General features: G+C 37.2%; 1 protein-coding gene across 2 annotated transcripts in view; it reads left to right on the plus strand.

The window, feature by feature from the left end:
* Positions 1-22259, plus strand: part of LARP7 (La ribonucleoprotein domain family member 7) — a 32994-nt gene extending 10735 nt beyond the window's left edge. For both annotated transcript variants that reach the window (XM_006025545.3, XM_006025546.3), the window contains 8 exons: positions 204-312; positions 1903-2277; positions 4361-4496; positions 8445-8596; positions 9811-9929; positions 13527-13686; positions 14262-14353; positions 21834-22259. In XM_006025545.3, the coding sequence (XP_006025607.1) occupies positions 204-312; positions 1903-2277; positions 4361-4496; positions 8445-8596; positions 9811-9929; positions 13527-13686; positions 14262-14353; positions 21834-21914 (1224 nt within the window). In that variant the 3' untranslated portion in view covers positions 21915-22259. The remainder of the gene's footprint in view (positions 1-203; positions 313-1902; positions 2278-4360; positions 4497-8444; positions 8597-9810; positions 9930-13526; positions 13687-14261; positions 14354-21833) is intronic.
* The last annotated feature ends 1500 nt before the right edge of the window (positions 22260-23759 follow it).

Raw genomic sequence — 23759 nt, forward strand, 5'->3', positions numbered from 1 at the left:
GCCATATCCCCCATCTGGCCTGTGGGGCTGAGTACCCCCCACTTAAACTAATGAGTAAAAATAAAAGGTGATCCTTTGATGGATTTTTCCAGACCATCTCTCTCTTGATAGGTATAGTGGCAATATAATTGGAGGGAGGGATTATTCCATTGTAAATAAACAGTTTTTTAAACATTATTTTATAATTTTGTCAATGTTTTCAGTTTTTGAATAATCCACCAGAGAAGGCACCAAGAAAACCTGGGATATTCCCCAGAACAGTAAAAAATAAATCTGTTCCTGCACTGAATACAAGTGATTGTAGTGTTGTAGGTAAGTATTATTTAACTAGTGAAAAAACTTTTGTATAACATTCAACTAAAACATTTATTAATGTCATTTTTCCTGCAGGTCTAACCCATTAATATTTAAAATCATATTAAAACGAAAGCTTTTATTCATTTTGTTTTCCTTAGCTACTGTGGGTTTTAAACTTGAAAATAAGATTCAGAGGCCAGAAATTTCTGCCTCTCCTTTTTCCCTAGAATAAGAGAGAAAATTTTCTATATTGCTAACCAACAGCAATGTGAATTGTTATCATGCTAGTAGAGCAGATTCCAGATTGTACAGTTAATCATTGTTTTTCAGATACTGTGAGCAAAGGACAAGTTTGACATGGTTGGTATAAAAATATTTAGTTCTGAAAAAGGGTACAAATTATAATGGCAAAATTACATTTACAGTTGAAGGCTGCTCAGGCAGACCCCTCAACCTTATGAGACAGAGGGCAGCTGTGGCCTTTTTTCTTACTTGTGAACTTATTGGCCATAATTCTGAAATTAGAGAAATTTCCTAGAATTTTACATTCTTGGTACCTTAAGCATCTATATTGTTTTCAAAATTTTTAGGGCCTCTGAGTACAGTCTTCATATTATAATTTAACATGCTTGCCATCAAAAATATGAAAGAATTACAAAGAGAAAACCCTGCCCATACATATGAGACCTGGTTCTGTAAATAATCTCTAGGTTACTTTTTAATCTATTTCTGGGAGCATAATTGAAACTTCAGGTCATTTGCTTATTGTGGTTTGTTTGTTTTTCCTTTGTGCTTTTAAGAGTCCTATGCTCTGAATCAGTTACAGTGATCAGTGATTACTGAGGACTCCTTCTCTAGTGTTATCTAGTCTTTCACGTTTTGGTAGCAAACAGTACTGAGCATCACACCCAACTTTCTCACATTAAAATACTTCTCTTTTTATAAAATTTGATAGGAACATAGGTCTTTGTTAATAATTTGTGATAGACTCAGTGAGTAGATGGTAGTTTCTCAGTATATTCCAAAAGTAAGCTTCCCCTTTGATAAGCCGCATAATTTAAGAGAGCCAGCTCTCCTATATGCTAGTCCTTTCTGTATCAGTTGTTCCTTGTCTTTCCTGACAATCCCCCAAAACAGTCAGTTCTGGTGCATGGCATTTGTAACTTGCAAATATTGAGGAATAACAGCATTTTTTAAAACTTCAGTTCTTCATGGAAAACTGCTGATTCCTACTTTAATAAGCTGTTATCGTGTTTTTCTAATTCAACAGAAAATATTCCAGGAAACTAATTCTCAACCTACATGTATAAGACCATAGCACCTCTGCATAATGGGAAGTCTACTCTGCATTTTATTTCCTTCCCTCCCTGGAAAAAAAAACCCTAGAAAAACCCTGTGGTGTAATGCTTTGCCTCTTTGTAAAAAAGTGCAAAAATGTCCTGCAAAATGACTGGCATAGGAGCTGAAAATGGAATTTGGGGTTCATACTCTGATCAGATCTCATACCCTGAACATATGAAAGTTATACTAAGCCAGTTAGGACAGTTGACTTTAATCAGGAATGGGTAACTATTGGCAACGAGTATGTTTTATCTCTTTATACAGAAGAGAAGAAAAAAAAGAAGAAGAAGAAATCCAAAATGAAGAAGGAGAGTAGTGTACAGTCAGCTGCAGAGACGAAAGAAACAAACATGGACACTGCGCCAGAACAAATAACAAAATCAAAGAGGCACAGGACCACATCTGACTGCTCAGAAATGGAAGGATCTGAAGTCCATAAGCAACCGTCTAAGAAAGAGAAAAAGAAATGGGATAGAACAGAAAGCATAGAGTTACCTGAGGAAAACAGGCCAGGGAAGAGAAAAAGAAGCAGCTCTGGAGATGCAGAGGCAGTAAGTGCAAAGGTCAAGAAAACTGCTCAGAAAGATGAGGTTCATTCTATCACAGAGGATACGACAGAACTTCAAAAGGATTCCAATGGTAAAAAATAATTACTGATTTTCATTTACCTACATAATAGCAAAATCAAAGCAAAGATAGGTTTTGACAATTTTCCAAAGATGATACAAGGTACAATTACAGAAAAGGAAGATATGAAAATGGGAGGGAACGTTTTGAGAAAAAAGAACTGTGCTCCTAGTATCAGAACTGTTGTTAGGTTCTCAGTTTAGGAGAGAGAGATTCTGAAAACCCAGTTGTTTGTGGCAGATTAGAATTTTGGATGTGTTAGTACAGTGGTTTCAAATGAGTCCGCATAACCCTGAGGATATAGACAGTGTACCAATGGATACGTACGTAAATATTAGTGATGGCAGTGGAGCTTCTGATTGGTCAATGTCTGGTGAGTAAACTCTCTTCTGCAGCCCTTTGAGATTCATAAAATTGGTGTCCTGGTCGTCTTAAGATCTTCATCAAGCCGAAGTGCTGAGACCAGACCTAACACTGACAGCACTGAGTTCAGCAGAAAACTATGGCCACTTTCATTCAAAAAACACAGGAAGAAGAGGAAGCGTGCATAATGGTGTCTACCATGTAATGAGTATCTAGAAGTCAGTGTGTCCCCTCTTTTCCACTAAGTGAAAAATTGGAATCTATAATCCGTGTCACCCGCTTTGCAGGTGACTGCTCTAACCACTAGGCAGTTACAAAGGAGTTGGGCGCTAGCATTACACTGCTACCACCTCCCTTTCTCAGATCTTCAATAAAAAAGCATTAGCTAGTCATGAGTATTCAAAGGGATAGCTTAGGCCAGGGGTGACCAGGCTTACTCTCCCTGGGAGCCACATCCGATCCTTCACAGAAGTTCAAGAGTTGGGGGCAGAGGAGTGGGGGGTGCTGAGTGACTGAGAGTGGAGGTTACCACCCCTCCCACCACCACCACCATAGCGTTGAGCCACTCCAACTTTCCCCATGAGGAGCAGGCCTCGGGGTAAGCAGCATGGCTGCAGTCCCAGGAGAAATGGGAGCACCACAAGTACCGTGCCAGCAAGCCACATTGCAAGCTGCAGTTTAACCACCTCTATTAGGCACCTAAATGTGAAGACCAATTACTGCCTGTGAATCCCAGTCTCCCATATGGGCACTTAACTCTGACCTGCAGTTAGACACCTAAGTCTGGAAGAGGGGTGGGATTTGAAATACACCACCCTCTTCAGCGTTTCCTATCGAGTGAGGTAGGGATTCCTTACTCAGCATGAATCCCATTTTGAGGGGTCTAATTTCACCCCCATTCAGAGCATAGATAACTAGGTGCCTAGCTGGGTGCCTAAAGGTTAGACATGGCAGAGCTGAGCATGACCACACCAAAGTTATTTTTGTAGGTTTGACTCAGATACTGTGCTGATGGGTACAGAATAAGAATGTAGATAAACACAAGGCCCTTCCAGCCTTCTCTATGAAATGATAAAACTGGATTAAGGTCAGAAGAAGAGGGCTGGAGACACTAGCTTCTTGTTGAAGATAAGAAAGATAATGTGATATGATCAGTGACATCAAAACCTATATTGTAGTCGCATGCAAAGATGACAGCTCCGTGGTTAGGGGTCCAGTAGTACCCAGACCTCAATACCATGGGAAGTGTTGATTAACTTTATTTAGGTCAAAGGGCTCATGAGAGAAAATAACTTTTCTTCAGAATCCTTGCTTAACAAAAATGAGAGTAAGGGGCAGGACCAGAATTAGCTGCTGAGGACTTTGATAGCTGAGGGTTTTATCAGGCAGTGATAAGAGTCACTTTGTTTGTGACAAGGAGGAGTCCGTTTAAAGTAGAATGGTGTGTTGGGTGGAATATCACCTTTGCTGTATTTTAAGCCTACTGTTGAAATAACAAAGAGAAAGATATGCCTACACTTGTGATCTTGGAATGGAAAATTTTAAAATGTAAAAGTGGTCCTGGGTACTTCCCAGATCTTATTCTCTGGCCCTTATAAATTTTGTAGGCCATTCATATTCCTTATTACAAAGTAAATAAAGGGATATATTTTAATTGAAGTGTGTTCCATTTTAAACATGGCCTGTGCAAGTTGTATCTAATTATCTTTCTTTAAACTTTTCAATTTAATAGTTTCTGCAGAAGAAGACAAAGACATTGCTGATAAGAAAGATACATCCCTTTCAAAATCTAAGAGGAAGCATAAGAAAAAACGCAAAGAAAGGCACAAGATGGGAGAGGAAGTAATTCCACTGAGAGTACTCTCGAAGTATGTTATTAATTTAATTAGCTTTCAGTGGGTTTATTATTTAACAATGAAATTCAAGCAGAACGATCCAAAATATAGTGATAGCAATAACCCTTTCTGTCTACAATGTATTGTCTGGGAAAGTAGTTTTCTTCCTAAACTCAGCACTTCATCTTTTATTAGAATGAATTCTGCCAAAATCTCACTGAAGCTTATCCTACATCCAGAGGGCCCACACCCTATTTTGTTTGGACTGTGTGCTGTTTGCCAAGCTGGGTTTCTGCTGAATAAGTGTTGTCACTGCCTTAATTTGAAGGCAAGGTAGACTAACCAAAGAGATATATAATATACATATATAATATTATATGCTTTTGTGAGCTGTAGATGGAATTTGTATTAGAGAACTTATAAGAGGAATGCTCTCTTCACCCCCCACAAGTAATGGAAGTTCAGTCACTGTTTTAGATAGAAATAGATGGCATCTGTCTGTTGAAAGAGTTGTCTAAAGTGCTGTTTCTTCATTCAAGCTAAGGACTAAATTCCATTTACAACAGTGTTCTTCCACTAAGATTGGAGATGAAGGGATAGGATTTACAGCAGTGTAATCAAGATTGGAATTTGGTCCATGTTTCTTTTTCCCTTTTAAAGTCATTGAAATACCTAAGATAGCATTTAGATTTAGAATTTGCATACCTTCAAGTGTTTGATATTTAACTTTCAAGGTTTTAGTTTATTCCCTTTAGGCAACCATATTGCCACAAATATGTAGGAGACTTTTTTCATGTGGAAAGTGAGTAAATCAGGGGTCAGTTATCCCTGCAGGCTAACTGTGTCCTGACTAGCTTGTAGCTGATAAAGGTTCAGAAAATATTTTTTTTTATTTAACTTTGTAAATTTACATATGTCCATGTCAAGATTGTAAATGTTTCATATATTTGTAGACTCAGTGGGTACAAAATTTGGGGGAATTGGTAAAGATATGTTTTTAATGGCATACTTATATAAGATTGTGATTATTTATAAAGAATGTCATATTTGTAGACCCTCACCCAGTACTCCAAAATTTGGGAGAATTGGTAATATACTTGTTTTTGATGGCATGCTTGGAGCCCTGGTACAAGTGTAACCCAATCCTCCTCCCACTCTGGGCCCTGTGAATATATCAGATGAGGCAAATAAATTTACACAAAATGTCCCATGAAAATCAAGCTGCTGTTCTTTTTACATGACTATATACCACTAGTTTCTAATATATCATACTTTATTTTGGAACATGCAAACACTGATAATATTATTGCCAATAAAAAATTTAGCTACAGATTTTAATTTTAATGCATCTTTTCAGCATTTGAGAGAATCTCTCACTGTCTCCAATAACACACTGAATTACACTGAATTACATTTTGTTCCTTCCAGTTCTCTGTCCTTGTGTGTCTTACAGTCCATCACCATTGCTAAAGTGCAATTCCAATTTTGACGTAACAGAGTTGCATATTAGCAACAGTAGCAGCCTGTAGTTGAAGATATAGAAGATAATTTTACATTTTAAAAAATTTAATGTTGCATCATTGAATCTCATGTAGCAAGGTAAATTATCTGCTGCTGGGTTCATGTTCTCAGTAATTTAAAATGTCTTAAGTAGAATAAACATGCAGGAGTTATTAGGATTCACCACAACTAAAACATGGAAGCACTTACTTTTTCAAGCATCCAGCAAGTACCTCCCATGTTAAAGTAGAGGGGGTCCTTTATAGTGTAAGCTTGTGCTGTGTATGTGACCCTGAATACCGATAAACCAACACCTTCCAGAAGTGTGTATTTACTCTAGTGAATTTATGTATAATATCCAAATCATTCTTACCTTATGTGGGAAGGATTTAATGAGAATATTTTATGTTTTGGTCGGGCATAAATACCGTGCTACAAATTATGTAGATTCTGTGGAGAAGGAAATATTTGTTTTACATGTTGAGAGAGCAGGATTCACCAGCACTAAAACATGGAAGCACTTACTTTTTCAGAAACAAAGCAAGTACATCCACATTAAAGTTCTGGGGGTCCTTTAAGCTGAGGCTGAAGGCAGTTATACTGTAAAAGTACAAAATGAAATTCTTATGTGTAGAGTATTTTCTAATGTTACCAGTTGACTGAAGAAATCTTGAAAGGTTCAAAAGTTGATGTTTTCTGGAATTTGGACCATTTTCTTACATTTTTTTCACATTTTTCTTGGTCTGTGAGCTGCAGGTCTTACAGATATTAGGAACTACCACCACCACTGAAACATGGAAGCACTTACTTTTTTTAGGCAGCAGGTACCTCCATGTTAAAGCAAAGGAGGCTGTTTAAAATACCAGTACCGTATTGGAAATAATTTTTCAATAAACAAAAGAGCAAATCACCCTGTAAAAATAAAGAATTTAGCTAATAGTTAGAGCTTTGTTGCATGATGAACATTTTATAAGCTAAGGCTTCTTTTTCCTCTTATACTATTTGTTTAAATCCTGAGACAAAAAGATGGAGGCAATGTTCATTTCATGTTTTTCCATCTGGATATTCTAGGACTGAGAACAGGATTCACCTCTACTAAAACATGGAAGCACTTACTTCTTATAAGTCACAGAAAGCACCTCCATGTTAAAGTAGAAGGGAAACCATACTTCATTTAAATCACACTGTTAGATGTCCATTTTGTTAGCATGCTATGTCCTCCTGTATCAAGAGAAGGGGAAAAATATATAGTTCCTTTCATTATTGCGTGGAAAGGCACTTTTCAGAACAGTAAGTATTGTGATGATTTTTTAAAATATATTTCTATATAAAAATAGCTGATTATATATATATATATATATATATATACACACACACACACACACACACACAGACTGTCTAGCATAGTATTCTTCCCAAACCTTAACCCATTAAATGATCACACCCACAGACTGGATCACTTGCCTGGCTCTTTCCCATGGTCTTCTCTTCCTTTGCTTCTCTTCCTCTAGTGGCTTCTCAGGCTTCTATTTATACCATACCTTACTATGGTGTGGTGTTGCCTTTTTATCTTAAAAGAATCATTACATGGCTCTTTTGTTATTTTAATGTCTTTGCTCTCTGAGAGAGTATGATCCTGGCTGAGTCTGGATGCTTTTTTGAAGTATATAGTTGTCAATGTTAACAGCTAAAACCATTACCACAAGATATCCTCCTCTGTAAAAAATCCCCTATCAGCTTGTTTGATAGCACAGATTAGGGTAACAATGAGTCGTTCTCACAGTGGCACTATAGGCATTGTGTTTCTGTAGAGCAAAGCTCTAGCTGTTTGCAGAAACATCTCCATGTTAAATGTATGTAAATATATAAATTGCTTCCATGTGGTGTTATTTTTTAACTTTAATGCATTTGAATAGCAAGGAATGTTCTTATCTCAGTAGGTTTTTAGCAAGTTAAACAATTGTTGGTTTTCAATCAGTGATTCTCCTGGAGAAGAAATGACTAATTCTTAATAAAGTAACACTAGACAGGGTTCAGAGAACTAATTCAGTAAACTAATCAAGTCTGATTTAGTGTGTATGGTCTGTAACTAGTTCAAATTGAGAATATTTCTTATTTACCAAAGCATTCTAAATACTTTCTGAAATAAGAATATTCAGTTCAACAGTCATTCTTAATTATTCACAAGGTGTTCTAGTAGAGCTTACTTGAGACATTTAGGTAGAAAAGAATGCATAGAACAAAAATAAGTTTAGACAGATACCCATAAAACCTCAGGCAGCTAAGTCTAGTAAGCAGAGCCCTTTAAAGAACAAGGAAGGAAGATCGCTAGCTGAATTAAATTCTCACTGCTTCACATTCCTCCTATAAACTTTTGTTTTATGTCTGTTTAGATACCATCCTGTTTTATATTGTTCCTAGATTGTTTTATACATAAAGTTATATATTGATATATTTTAATTCCTATATCCTCTTATATAGGAATGAATGGCTGGAGCTGAAGCAAGAATATTTGGCCCTTCAAAAAGCCAGCATGGCCTCTTTAAAGAAAACAATGTCCCAAATCAAACCTGAGACTGCTGAAGAGATGGAAACAGAAAGCTGTGTCAAAAAACAGCTTCACACAAAAAATGGTGAGTGCATTTGGTTATTAGGCAGCTCTATACGTGTCATGTTATGGAATTTTAAACTACATTCTTAGAGTTTGATGCTTTTAATAGAATTGTGAAATCATTATATATTTAATAGATCTATAATCTTTGTAACTTGTCTGACCCCATAAGGGAGGCTAAAAAAGGAGTGTTAACACCTTGCTATTCTAGATGCTGTGTTTTATAAAAAATAAACTGAACTAAAGTGAAATTTAACTAATTTATAGGTTTTTAACTTTTGCCTAATGAATAAACAACTGAGATTAAGAATTAGACAAGATCACTTCTTGACTCCTCAAATTCATTTTCTGTAGTTTAGTTCTAACTATATCATGGTAAGTCAATAAGTAAACCAACTTAGTAGTAATCATTGTAGCATTGTAGTAATCTTTATGTAGGCTCTGCTTGTATGTGCACATTAGCAAGAACACATATCTTGACAACAATGTTAACTTGCTTTTCTTCATTGTTGTATGTCAAGAATTTAATAAAATAGATTAGGATATGCTTCACCCTAACAGTAATATCTATTGAAACATTTTTTTCTGGTAATAATTCAGAGTAACTGTCCTGGAAACATGAAACCTGTTTCATGGCTCTTTGGGCTCATTCTAGAGGTTTTGGTTCAGCTAATGGAGTAAGAATGTAAATGTTCTACCCACGCTTGTGTTTGAGATTGTAAAGGACTTATGTAAAACCCTTTATTATGTAGGGTTTATTCATTCATTGTGCCATTACTTGGTGAAATGGGTTTTCTTTCTGAGGCAAGGATTTTTGTTGGTAATATCTTTTATTGGACCAACTGCATAATTGGAAGGGACATAGACAAAGTATAAGGTATGAAGTACCCTTTCTCAAGGTTTTTCATCCTCCCACCAATAAATAGAGTTCAGTGTGTTTAAAAAGCATATATCCATACAAGCAAAGAAGAATTTTTCCAACTATTTGAGTTGGTCTAATAAAAGATATCAGATAAACCCAAAGAACCTTGTCTACCTATGTCTTTAGACCAACACTGCTACAACCTATACCCCTGTATCCATACCAGCAACATTTGGTATCTCTTGTTTCATCCACTGCTTGTATCATCATGAGATTTATTATATTGCTTGTATAACTTTGTGGTTTTTTCTCATATTTGTCAAATTGATAAATGTGAGATTTCATTATGCTCTTTTTCCTTTTCAAATTAACAGCCACCAATGAAGGGTCTGGCCCCCCTGCAAAGGCTAGTACAATGGGACCACAGTTTGTGAGTGGAGTAATTGTGAAGATCATTAGCACTGAGCCCCTGCCAGGCAGGAAACACATCAAGGTAATGCCTTTGTGACCTCAGGGGAGCTGTTATCCTTTCCTGCCCTGAAAATGTTTGAATACTGGAATCCCATTTAAACAAGTCAAATTGATTTTTTTTTTTGTTTGTCAGCTAGCTGTATACAAATTTCTGAATAGCAACCATTAATAGCAGCTTTCATGAAAGCAGAACCAGGTAGAGGGAAACTATTTGACAACAAAAAGTCATTAAGTCTTTTGGTATAGGAAAGAAGACTTCGAGAGAAGTCAAGTTTACCATGACAATAATGTAAAGGAATGTACTCGGGAGGGACAGGGTGGGAGGTAATTCTCTCCTTTATCTCCAAAATCTTGTCTACCATCCTTGCAATGTAGGTATGAATACAAACCTGTTAAAAGCACTTATTTACGGCACTGGCCTGTTCTTGTTATTTTATGATTAGATTCTTTACAATCTTTATTTAGCTAATCTGCTGCCCAAATAATTCATTACTGTGATGGAGCTTAATTTAATTGAGTTTATTCCCTAAAAGGGAATTTGGAGCCAGAAAATGTTCTCAGTATGAGAAAATCATCATAAAATACCACAAAATGTGTATCACAATTGCAATGATAAACATGCTATTTTTGTTCCAAAAGGTTATGTGCATTTTAATAAACTAAGCTTGTTTCAACTTCTACTTATCAGCTTTGGATATTTGATTCTGGTTCCTAAAACTCAGTATAATTTTGCTGTGTTATGAAATGATAGATGTCAACCTTCTTTTTATCATATATAGCCTGAAACATTTTTTACATTTTTGGTTGAGATAAGAAAATAATACGTATTTCTGAGACTGTGGAAATGCAGTGTCTTGATAGTCACATGCTGTAGATGACCATAGTTTAACTCTGAAGCAACATCCTTTTCAGAAATGGTTCAGAAACCCTGGCCCTGATAATATATTGTTTTAGTGCAAACTGATTCTTATAATGTACATGGGTTTTGTATAATTTTATGGTCTTGCTCCTTACTTTTTCATAATATTGGAAGGTTTAATTGCTGAATGCTCTTTTATTGGAAAACATTTTATTATTTAATTATTAGAGTCATTTAAATAATTTATTTATGGGTTTAGTAACCAAACAATTGAAAAATTTTTGCTTTGTAGAATATTCAGTCACAGTTTGTTTTCTGGGTTTTTTACTTTTTTTTAAATTGGGATGGAATTTTCTTGAAGAAATATTATTTAGAAATTAAAATTAGTAACACTTCAGTTTGAAAAATGTCACAATTTGTATGGACTTTCCAAAATTGTCCTTTTATGCTTTTGGATTAAATGAATAATTAAATAGTTTAATTCCTTCTGAAACTGCTTTTCTGACAAATTAACATGGAAGTAATTTATCCAGTTCTAGAGTGTTCTGGAGAAAAATACACTATCAGTTATTCCAGAAAAAAGTCTGCTTCTGCAAAGATTAATGTAACTAAAGTTTTACAACACAGTGAGCAGTGCAGTTGAAGTCACTGTGGCTACTCGCAAGTGTGTAAAATCAGGCATGTGCATAATAAATCTTTGCAAGATCAGAGCCCATATCTCTTGCTGAAAACAAAGCAGTGATATAGTTTCAACCAAATCAGCTTTCTCTAGTTAGGTATTTATAAGCAGTTATCTGGGCAGTGGAGACATTAATGAGAGAATGTCTGACATCCTCCCCCACCTACTCATCACTCTAATATCTGAGAGGCTATTCAGAGTTTGTCTGCACTGCACATTTATTATGCCATGAGTTTGTGTTACAAGTAACACAGTCAAAGGACTAACAAAGTTTAGCCTTGTTTGCATAGACAAAATCAAACTGTCTTAGACTGAACTGGTATTTTCAGGTATGTAAATCTAATTATCTGTCTGATTTGCATCAAGTGTTAAAAAAAAAGATCTCTGGTCTGAGACCAAGCGTGAAGAATTTCTGGGAAAAAGAAGTACTTGTGAAAATTAGAATGGAGACTAAAATTAGCAAGTCACTTCCAATTTTAACTGTAGAGTTTGTCTGACTCCAGAATAAGCAAGGCTGGTATGATATTTCATAAAATGTTCAAGCAGAATGCAATAAGATCTTGTGTATTTTAGAGATTTATAGAAAGCTTGGTATTGCTGGTCAGCTTTCTGTCTTTGTAATCTTGTATGCACGGTAGATACTGGGCAGATCTGTGCAGAATATCTTTTGCTGGCTTTGTGCACCTGTATTAAATGAAAAGTAAAGACATTTTGGGGGGTATTATTGCTTAGTGAACCAACTGCATGGTTGGGATAGACTTAAACAAGCTTTTGATTGCAGTGCAATTCTTGTTTGCATTTGGAAGCTTGTAAATCTATCCCAACCATGCAGTTGGTACAGTAAAAGCTAGCACCCACAAAAATCCTTGCCTCGTATATTTTATGGACCATCATGGCTACAACACCATTCTGGCACTACACTATATGCTAAATGCAACATTATTACTTTCACATTTCAGTTTTTCATACTGAAACTTTCTCTTGTACTATTCCTGAGAGCAGGCACTTTTCAGAGATCAAATAATACTGTAGTTGATGACTAAAGGTAAATTTTGGTAACCTGCATAACTTTCTATGAAAATATTATGTCAGATTCAACAGTTAATAAGGAAATAGTTTTGTTTGGACCACACATGATTTTGCCAAACAGAGTGTTGTGGGGTTTTAAGATTCTTCCTGGTATCCTGGGGGGTTAAAAGTAGTGTGTAATTGTTGCATAAAAACATCTTGCTTGTGGTACCTGCTGTGAATGAAATTGACTGGGAATGCATGCTTCTGGTTAATTTCCCTCACAGCAGGTATAGCAGGTAGAGTTTTTATTAAAAGGGTGTGTGTGACTTTCTTCTTGAGCTGCTGCTGTCAGTTTTCAGGCCAAATCAGTTCATACAAAAGGAGATGATCCCCATTATCTCTGGTAGTGCATCACACATTCTATTACCCATTGTTCAGTTTTTACGTATTATCTACAGTCCTAAACTTATGGAGAACTTTAAGAATGGAAGTGAGTATATTTTACTCAAACTGGGCTTTTGGTTGTAGCCGTGTTGGTCTAAGGACATAGGCAGGTAAGCTTCTTTGAGTTTTTCCAACTACTCGGTCTAATGAAAGATATCACATCTACTCAAAGAACCTTGCCATTTTACTCAAACTGGTATATGTAGCATGTTTTAGTACGTTAAGTTTTTAGGGTTAAAATAGCTCCTTGCACAGCGAATCACTAGTGGTCCATTGTGAACTTACTCTTCTGCAACAAACGTAGTCAACAAGGGCTAGCGGTTGTGAGGCTGGAAGGATTGGGCGATTAATAGATATTATCTAGGTTGTTCTTGAGGGGCACAACTCTGTAAATAGAATGTATTTTCTTATAAAAATCATTACATATTAGTCACATTACACATTATTACACATTAACTGAGTGTACCAGATACAGTTTTTAAAATATAATTTGTGTTTTTACTATCTGCAAGGTGAGCTTTGAGAATGTTTCCCATACTACAGCTGTTTGCAGCTTGATTTCTCAAAAAAAAATCCTTTTTATTTTTGATCTGGCTTATTTTTCTACCTTCACTTTTGCACCCCAGGATGTTCTGGCAGTGATAGCTAATGTTGCTTATGTGGACATGCTGGAAGGAGACACAGAATGCCATGTTCGTTTTAAAACACCTGAAGATGCACAGGTTGTAATGAAAGCATGTAAAGAAGTTCAGATTAAAAACAGTTGGAAACTTGAAGTCCTTACTGGTAAGAGGTTTTTATGTATATACACATACACACTTACAATATTTGCAAAAAATATTTATGGAAGACTGGCTCAGAAATTTTTAGGATGGTTCATTTTAAAAAGTTCTCCAACAAATTCAGTTTGTGGTAGAAAACAATTTGCCAAGCTAATAACCAAGAATGAAGAGAAATGCCTGTGATTGTTTTTTGTGAAAAAATTGTCTTAATGTGACTATTTTCCAAATTGCATTTTGGGCATAAGCAATGCATACACTCATTTGTTTGGGAAGCTTATAAAATTTTCAGCTAAAAAATGTCATAGCTGGGGTGTCTAGCTAACTTAACCATACAATTGACTGAAGATATATAGGAAGCTTGATTCTGGCCCTATCCAGCTTGTAAGGACTGGGCATTATTATTGTGATAATAATAAGTTTTATCTTTGTTAAGAACAGAAGAGTCCAGTTTCAGCCACAGAAATTTTGCACGCTGTTCACATGTGTTTAAACAGATATATATGGCCATCATCAGTAATAAGTTGAATCTTTTATATAGTGTGATTATATTAATGTATTATCATGAATTTGTGCATCTAGGTGATCACGAACAGAGGTACTGGCAGAAGATCTTAGTGGACAGACAGGCTAAGCTTAACCAACCTCGAGAAAAGAAACGGGGCACTGAGAAGGTACTTTTTTTTTTTTTTTTTTTTTTTTGCTTATCATGTAGTGTCTGGATGTGTTTATTTCTGAATAGCAAAGGTTAGAATGTAATTCTGTTCATGAACATGGACAGAAGGGAAGATTTTTCCAAACTTTGTCTTGTTTTGTTTTTTTTTTTACAGTTACTTGCTTGGTTACTCTTGGTTGCCATTGTGAAATATAGGGCTTGCCTAAACAGGGACATTCAGAAAAGATAAGACAAACCACGTAAGGACATGGAGTTACCTATGTATTGAAGTGCTTTAAAACCCTGTGTGGAGGAACTCATTCAGAAGCAAAATAGTTCACTTTGATTAAATTACCAGCAAACCACCAAAAAAACTTATTTTGAATGAGGGCATCTAAGCACACAAGAGTTTTTAACTTGCTTTAATTTACTTAAATTAACTTAATGCCTTGAATTTAGTTCCTCTTTACTTTCCTGGCCCTCCTTATATTGACCAATCCATAGAAAATGAATTACTTACCCACCTAGATACCAAGGATCTGAAGCAATCCTCCTATTGTCAGCTGCCTTTGGATATAGCTGGGGAATTCTGATCTCTGGTTCCAAAACTAAAGGCAGATTTCCATTTAATGCAATAATGTGATGTCTGAATAGCATTTTAAGTGTTTTAAAATGTACTTCAAATTAGTTTAAACATAGATAAAGTTAAGGAGTTTGCTAAATAAGAGAGCAATAGCTACCAACTCCCAGGATTTTAGTTAATTTTGTTTTTGTTTGTTTGTTTGTTTGTTTATACATTTTGGAAATTTTTTCATGTTCCAGGTCAAATTAGCCAGATCAGTTCCAAATCCTTTGAATCGTTCAAAAACCATATGTAGCCCTACTATGAACAAGTACTGGGTTCAAATACTTCCAAATTATTTGGCAGGCATCCTACATGCAGGGCCAAGCCCAAAGGCTTGGGTTTCAGATGCCCCTGAATTTCACTTGCCCTTGGCCTTATGCCCGCAGGAGCAAGCTAGGAAGGATTTTAACAAGTCTCTCAATATTCGGCTTTTCTTAAAGCCTCCGTTCATGGAGTCATGTAATTGTATAAAAATCTAAACTCAAAGTCCTTATGGTGATGGAGAGAGAATCTTGGAATGAGAATCTGAAAAGCTCAAAAATTGAAAGATTGAAAAAAAAAGTCTTTATTTTTTAAATCTTGTGATGAATACTAATGAAAAATGTTCCCTGTTCTAGCTGTTAAAAGACAAAAGTGGCTTTAAGTTGCCTCTTGAACCCTTTCAGTTCTGTACATCTCTGAATGTCAGAGTGGCCTAGTGTAATTAGGCAAATCTCAAAGGCTGTTTGAGGTTATTTGGTCTATGAGCACTGTGACACCCTAAACACACCTCTGACACATTCAGGGCCCCCAGCCAGAGTTTGTACAGAAGTCCTTAGAAGGCACCTGTTGGCTGTTTCCCTCAGTTTGTGTCCCAAGAAAATTTTTCCTTATCCATGTAGAATCTTTTTGGACTAGTGGTGCTCAGCCTACCTGGCTTTGTGGTCCAGATCAGTAGTACTGGGCCAGTTTTTTGGGCTGGATATTGTACATGGATCTGAATGTAGGTTAGTCTGGGCACACTGACCCAGCACACTGGCCCATCCAGATACAGCTCACAAAGCCATGTCATCCAGCCCACAGGGATCCCTACGGGTTTGGAAATTTGGCAGCAGGGAATCAGCAATTAATGCTGCCACCACTCCCCCACTGCCAAATTTTCAGACCCTTGGGGAGTCTCATGGGCTAGATGCTGCAGCTGCAGGTCAGATCTGGCTATGGGTCAATGGCTGAGCACCTCTGATTTCAACCACTTGGCTCCAGTCTCACATCATATCTTATGACTATGATGGTCAGCCATGGCAAATTAAATCTTTACAGTTGCTTTGGAGTTTTTGGTGGTTCTTTGGTGATATCTTTTATTGGGCCTACTGTATAGTTGAGAACAGTGTTATATAAGCTTTTTGATAAAAAGGGGCCCTTCCTCCAACTCTAGTTGGTTTGGCATAGACCCTTTTCTTAATACTGTTTTAATTTGTAAAACTTGGGAATCAGCTGGTCATCTTAATTAGTCACAAACAACTTTGGAGTTTAGTGAGGTAGTGAGTTTCAGGTATTTTTTGATGGTCTGTAGCCCAGATTGCAGCCCTAAATAATAGTTCCTATTACATTTGCTAGGAACAATGGCAGCATATATTAAAAATAATATTCAGTGTTGTAGTTGCCCATGTTAATGAGAGAGAAAATTTCATATGCCTGCCCGGTAATTTCTTTCTGCAGGTTAAAACCCTGTTCAAAGCATAGTTTGCACATATTATCCCAGGTAGCTAAATGTATTTTCTTAGCTCCTGTAGAGATAAAGGCGTGTACTAGTGGAGTCCTTTTAGAGTTAGGTCTAAAAAATACAGTATATGGAAAGGACAGGTGTCATCTCCTCAGGAAAAAAAACAAGAACACAAATATTTCTGCTAGTTTTTTAAACCAGTATGTATTGATGGGAGCATCAAGGTCTAAACTGAACAGATTTCATATCTGCAGACCCTTGTGTTTTTTGTTGCCATTTTCTATTATGTCATTATTTTTGCTTAAATCAGAAGTTTCATATTTTTGCCCAAAGATCATCTTCCATGGACTTCCTGTGGGGGGGCGAACGGGGGGGGGGGGGGGGAGACTCAATAAAGTATTTTCGGGGGGGAGGGGGGGGGGGGGTGGATACTCAATACAGTATTTGCTGTGCAAACTGATGTAAAGTAGCTTGTAATGTGTAACCTTTATAGGCTTGCAAACAAACTGTCTCAGTTCTGCCTAACAATAGCAGCAGCAAAGGTGTGAACTCCCACTCCTCCCCCTCTCCCATCACCTTACAACATGAGGAGGTGTTAACTTCAAAGCCTAGTGGGGACTATTTAAATGCTAACATTTTTAAGCAAACCATCAGGAAAGGAATGCTTAAGTGAAGTCAAATAACATTTTTAACCCTTTCCCTGCATTTTGATGGACTTTGATTCAACTGCACTTTGAAAAAAAATATTTTTTTATTCAGTCATTAATATTCATTTTAATTGTCCAGCATTCATGTCAGAGATCCTTCAGCGTTAGTTATTTTTGTTTCTTTAAAGACAACAGTTTGGCGGGGGGGGGGGCGGCAAGAAAATGATTGTAATAAAATCTTTCATGAATCAAAGATGCACAGTTGAAGACGACAAATTAACAGCTCCGTAATCAATATCACTTCTAAAAGGATTTTAAATCACATTTCATTGTGAGCTACAAGATGATTAGCTAAATCATTAGATATTTTTCTTTAGAGGTACATAAGTATAGGTATTCTACTTCATATTAGAAGGGGGTACCTTCAATCTGTGTTTCAAAGCTACATCAATATGGCTTACAGATTGATATTTGTTATTTTAAGTGATTGCTAGCATTCATGTTATTGTGCTTGCTTCAGTGCTGCTCATATTAACACCAGAAACTAGACATTATGACAGAGCAGCAGCTCAGCTTAAAGTTAAGATTGAGATGCCTTTGCAGTTAAAGGTCAGCTTTTATAAGTGCTCTGAGATCAACATTTTTATTTGTGTGAGCCTGAAATTCAGTGTGCTTCATGACAAGGGATCCAGGTTTTCCATATGCCATGGAAAAATGTGGATTTTCCCCTTTAAAAGACAAAATCATGGAGCAGTTTATGCCAGGGATACTCCTGCCCTGCTCTGCACCCCTGCAACAGTAATTTCCTTGCAGGCTGGCAGAGCTCCAACCTGCAAGGGGCTGCTCGGGGCTGGGGGGAGAAGGACACAGGGAGCAGAGAGTACCAGGTGCATGTGTGTGGTGGGGGGGGGGGCAGGGCACAGGAGTGAGGGACCACCATGCCATTGCCACCAAGGTGAGGCACCCTCTGCCAGCTCAGCAGCAGCAAGGGCTAAACTCTGTGCTGCCATGCCTCACCTTGGCGGCAGCACGCCTCCTGTGTTGGGTCCCGTCCACTGGGTCAAAGACACAACTTCAGCCTGAAGCTGATCCAGCCAGGCTGCAGCCCTGTGCCAACACCCCCTTCACTTCCCAACACCCTCCCCCCCCATTCTCTACATACCCACCGTCTTCTTCACATACTTGGAGGCTGGGGCCTGAGTGCAGGGGACTGTGGGTTGGGAGTGAGGAGCACCAACAGGGCTTGCGGGGATTGTGGCTTGGGAGTAAGGGGAAATGGCATGAACATGGGCAAGGCACCAGCATATCAGGGCTGCTCAGAACCACAAAACAATTGGGGGGGACAGCCACAGCTGGACCCACGTGGGCGGTTAAGTGGTGAATGAAGAGGGCCGGGGGAACTCTTTTTTTCCCAAAGTCAAGTCAGTACTTTTCCAAACTATTTGCTGTGCAAACTGATGTAAAGTATTTATAAGTATTTAGAATTTATTTTATTATAATGATTGAGGCACTGATAAGCTTCCATATTGCTTTAAAATTGTAAATATATCAATAAAACATTGTGTTCGATAGATTGGGATCAGTTATATATAAAATAAAAAACCCAGGATCTCTACTCCTGACACGGTAGAGATAGTTGTCCAAATTCCACCCCCTGCCCACACCCCCAGCTTTTCTTAAGACTTTGCCATCATGATGTTTTGCTTTTCTGCAAGCATACAACCAAAGTATTGCTCTCATTGGGTTCCAAATGATCTTAGTTGCTCCCATTTGCAGTTTGCCTGGCACCCGCTAACTCTTCAGGTAAGTGATATTAAAAATGGTGTAGAGAGAGATGGATGCTTGCTAGAAAAGTCTAAGATTTACTTTAAGAGCATTAGACTTACTGGAATACGGGGGTTATAGTGGTTCATAATTGAACAGGAGTCAACAACATCATAAGCAAATGCATACATCTTTCTAAGATATATAAATGGAATTAACATATATATGACAAATGAAATAATCCTGCTATTGTACTCAGCACTGATAAGGCCTCAAGTAGAGAACTGGATGCAGCTTTGGGTACCAAATGTCAATAAAAATAAGAACCAACTATAAAGAGTCCTGAAAGGTCTAAAGAGCATGATTCAAGAAGCAAGATAATAGGCATGATTCAAGAGGCAAAATTTGGGCTAATTTAGTTCAGAGAAGGGAAGACTGAGGCAGACATGATAACATTTAAAATATGTAAAAGGTCAAGAAGACTGCAAACTAATCTCCATCTCCCTTGGAGATAGGATGAGAAGAAATAGATTTATGCTGCAGCAAAGGAGATTTAGTTTCAACATTAGGAATAATTTTCTAACTGTAATAATAGTTAAGTAGTGGAACAGATTCCTGTGGAGAATGTGGTATCTCCATTCTAGTTTATTTAAATAAATGCATATCACACTGTGGACACTTTTAAATTAGTTGTTGCAGGGGCTCTAAAAGATACTTATTAGTTTCCTTTCTCGCCCATGTTCAGATTGTGGAAAAAGTATTAAGATTTTTAAGAACAGGTGAAATAAACATTTATCAAGAATGGCTTAACTATAGTTGATCCTGCCTTGGGAGATGATCTCTCAAGAACCCTTCCAGCTCTATGAAAGTAATCTGAGGATGACACACTGAGTGTGTCTACATGAGACGTTTGCTGTAGAGTAGACTAATTAGCTCCGCGGTAAACTTCTCACATCCATATATGCAGGGCTATTAGGCCACAGGAAATAAACTCTGCAGCAGGGTAGTATTTGTAAATACAAGTACTATCTTACTGCAGTTATTTACAGCAACACACGTGTAGACACTGACCCAGGTTTAAATTGCTCTATCAGCCCAGGTAGGGGAGAGCCACACTCCTGCTTCCTGCCTAGCCTCATGGCCCAGCCAGCTCTTCTGCCACCTGACGCAGCCCCCTGCTGCCTGGGCCTAACCCCCTGCCAGCCCAGGGCTACTCCCCATCTACCTGACCCCGGGCCACACTGCCGGAACCCAGGGCTGATTCCCATACCTCCTGCCAGTCTGGGGCTGACACCTGAGCAGCTACGGTTGGAGCCTGGAGCTCCCTTTGACTGCTACAGGGGTGCCGAGCAGGGCAGGAGCATCCCTTGCCTAAACTGCTTCTTCCCAGCTCAGTTTGCTGCTGTCCTGGGCACATGTGTAGATGCTGCACCCATGAGTAGTTTACTGCAGAGCAGATTGTTCCACAGTTTATTCATGCACATTAATTGCACATGTAGATTCGCCCAGTATGTACTGTCACCCTGCTTTGGAGAAAAGTAACTGCCTTATTTACCTGGTACTTTGTTCTTTTAAAGAAGATAAGTATTGATTTTGTTCACTCCAGTTTACACCCCCCCTCTATTAGATAAATTTGCACTGGTGTAATGATAGTAATGTAATCGCATAGGTTCAAACAATATAGCCACACAGTCATCTTTGCATTACAGGGCTGTTTTTCTGTTACATTCCTATAAGTCATACCAGTGCAATTTTTAAATAGAGACATGCCCTCCGTGGGTTTCTTTGAGGGAGCTGCACCATCATAAGCTGTATTTCATATCAATGCTAATCTGCAGTGGTGTCTCTACCTCTATAAATGCTAAAACTCCTGTTTATTTCTAAACCATAAACATGTCACACTGATGGGTGAAGAGAAATTATATCAGTAATATCACAATTTAACATTCATTATTTTAAATGCTTTACAAACATGAACTGATTCACAGCACCTCAGTAAAATGGGAATTATCCTTGTTTTACCAAGGAGGAAAGAAGAACAGAAAGGGGTCAGTGGTACAGCTGGTATCTGAATTCAGGATTCCTAGTCATTTCTCTGAATCACATGGATGGGTTGTCAGTAGGATTGTGTCATCAGTAGTACAATATTGTGTTATTTTCCCAACCTAGCAGATGGTCCCCATTTTGGATTTCAGCCTTTAGTATCTTCATTAACTGACTCTTAACAAATAACATGGTATTCCTGTCTTTCATTCTGATCCTTATGTGTTTAAGTTATTACAAGTCTGAATGCTTTTATCGCTAAAAAAAACCCTTCTTTTAAAAAAAAACAACTAGTCTTTTAAAAATTATTGGAGTGTTGTGTTTGAAGTCTTTTGGGTTTTTTGAAAATCTGTCTTCCTTCCTGTCTGCCTGCTAAAAAAAACCCTTCTTTTAAAAAAAAACAAACTAGTCTTTTAACAATTATTGGAGTGTTGTGTTTGAAGTCTTTTGGTTTTTTTGAAAATCTGTCTTCCTTCCTGTCTGCCTGCATTTTGGATGCACTGCTCCGGTGCACTGCTTAAAGAAATGCAGATCAGGACTGCCCTTGGGTTACAGAAATCATGAGATTGAGAATCTACAAGTTAGTTTAGTTGTTTAAATATTTGCTTTCTTCTATGATATTTAGTAAATTAATGAATAGCATGACCATGACTGGGGCATAAACCCATCGTTGGAAATCAGGTTTCCTTTTTTACTTTAATTTTTTTTTTGTTTGCAGTTGATTGCCAAAGCTGAAAGAATGAGACTAGAAAAGGCACAACAGTCAACTCAGCACATCCGCTTCTCTGAAGATGAGTAACCAAGGCTGATTGTATTCTGTGAAAGGATTTTTTTTTAAGTAGGCACTGGATATTTTAACTTAACCATAAACTGTAATGAAGAACTCAAAAACAATACACTTGTGTCAAAAACAATACATCTGAGTCAACAATACATTTGCGTCATAATAAGAGTGCAACAACGAAGATTGTTTTTAATAGGCTGAATGTTTACTGCTCCTGAGCCTGTAGATAAAGCTTTCTGGAAAAAAAATGTATTAAACAAAACTTGCTTTGTTACACACTTAGATTTATTTCTGACAATTTTTGTATATTACATTTTTATAAGGTAGGTTACAAAAAAGACCAAATAAAATATTTTAGAAATCCACTATATTTGTTTGACTTTTTTATTTTTAAAAAGCTATGAAAGTGTGTATTATTGGTCACGTTAAATGGTTGGCCTCTGCTTCCTCTACATAACAATGGAAAAGCACATTAAAAGGATTAAACTTCCAGTAAAACACTGATGCATAATTTGTCAGCTCATATAATTAAATTCAAGTCAAAATGTTGAAGTTACACTGTGTTAGGCTGTTACTTCTCAGCTTGCTAATTTTTTCATGGAACTTGTATAAACATATATAGCATATAACACAAGAATATATATTCTATAATTACACAGTCCATTATATAAATTTGCATATTCCATGTAACAGCCTTTATATACTAAATTAATCCCATAGTAAGAATTTGGCACCAAGTTTTGTGAGTATATCTCCGAGGAATTCAAATAAGAAAATCTTTTGATTTGTTGTTTCAGAATTCCGGATCCATAAATCATTCTTTTTTTGTGACTAAGTTTACAGATTGCATGAAGTGCTTTTTCATTGTAGGCTGGCAGTATAAAAGTTTATGGAGTAATTTTCAGCTGAGTTGTAAAGCAATGACCTACCCAGCCTGTAGGCTTTGAAAGGGGCTACAGGCTGGCCTGGGGTGGATGCTGCCGAAAGATGATGTTCAAGGGAGTGCTTTGGTATTGCCCTTCAGTAGGGACAGGGTGGGTTTTTTTGTATTGCCTGTTCTAATTGAATAATATGTTTCTTTTGAGGGGAAGCAGTTTTGAGAACACCCAGAGCCTGCTCACAGAGGGAGGTATGGCTTGGGAGTAGGGGAGGCTGGGGAATAAGAGTAGATAGGGATGGGAGGGAGTATGGGCAGGAGTGGGGATTTTGTTTTCTTTTATGAAGTAAGTTGGGAATCAAGGTAGAGTTGGGCAGGAAGATATGAAAGGTGGATGGATTACCTTTAGTGGGGTTTGGGGAAGTTTGTTTTGTTGTACCTTCTCATTTTAGTAATGCTCTGGTTTCTCTTCAAATCGCATAAATCTTTCGCCTTTTTTTCTATTAATATATATTTTATATATAGTCTTTGTAAGCTACCCTGAGCCCTTTTTAGGGAAGGGCAGCCTATAAATTAAATAAATAATATTTCTGTGGCTTGGGCCATAGATTTTTGTACCAGATGGAGTAATATAAAGAGTTACGCTTATAAACAATCAATCCTGGTCTTTAGAAATTCTTTTTCCATTAATGTAAGTGAAAGTCACACCTTTGTGCATTGTTTCATTGTTTCTGACTGCAGAGGAAACAAGACACTAACACATTGATTTATAAAATGTAAAAGTTACTTGCAAGCAGAAGGATAAAGACTTTTTTTAAAAATAGAAGTACATTCCCAAAATATCAGCAAAATCTATTGACAGAAATAAAACCAGTGACATTCATAGCTTTTTCTGTGCCATAGATTTGATTACATTGGGTAATATAGGTTGTCATTATTTGACAGGTCTCTTCATACTAGGAAATTACAAGGAACAGTGTGGG

Source organism: Alligator sinensis, unplaced genomic scaffold (assembly GCF_000455745.1).
Source record: "Alligator sinensis unplaced genomic scaffold, ASM45574v1 scaffold861_1, whole genome shotgun sequence".
Taxonomy (NCBI): Eukaryota; Metazoa; Chordata; order Crocodylia; family Alligatoridae; genus Alligator; species Alligator sinensis.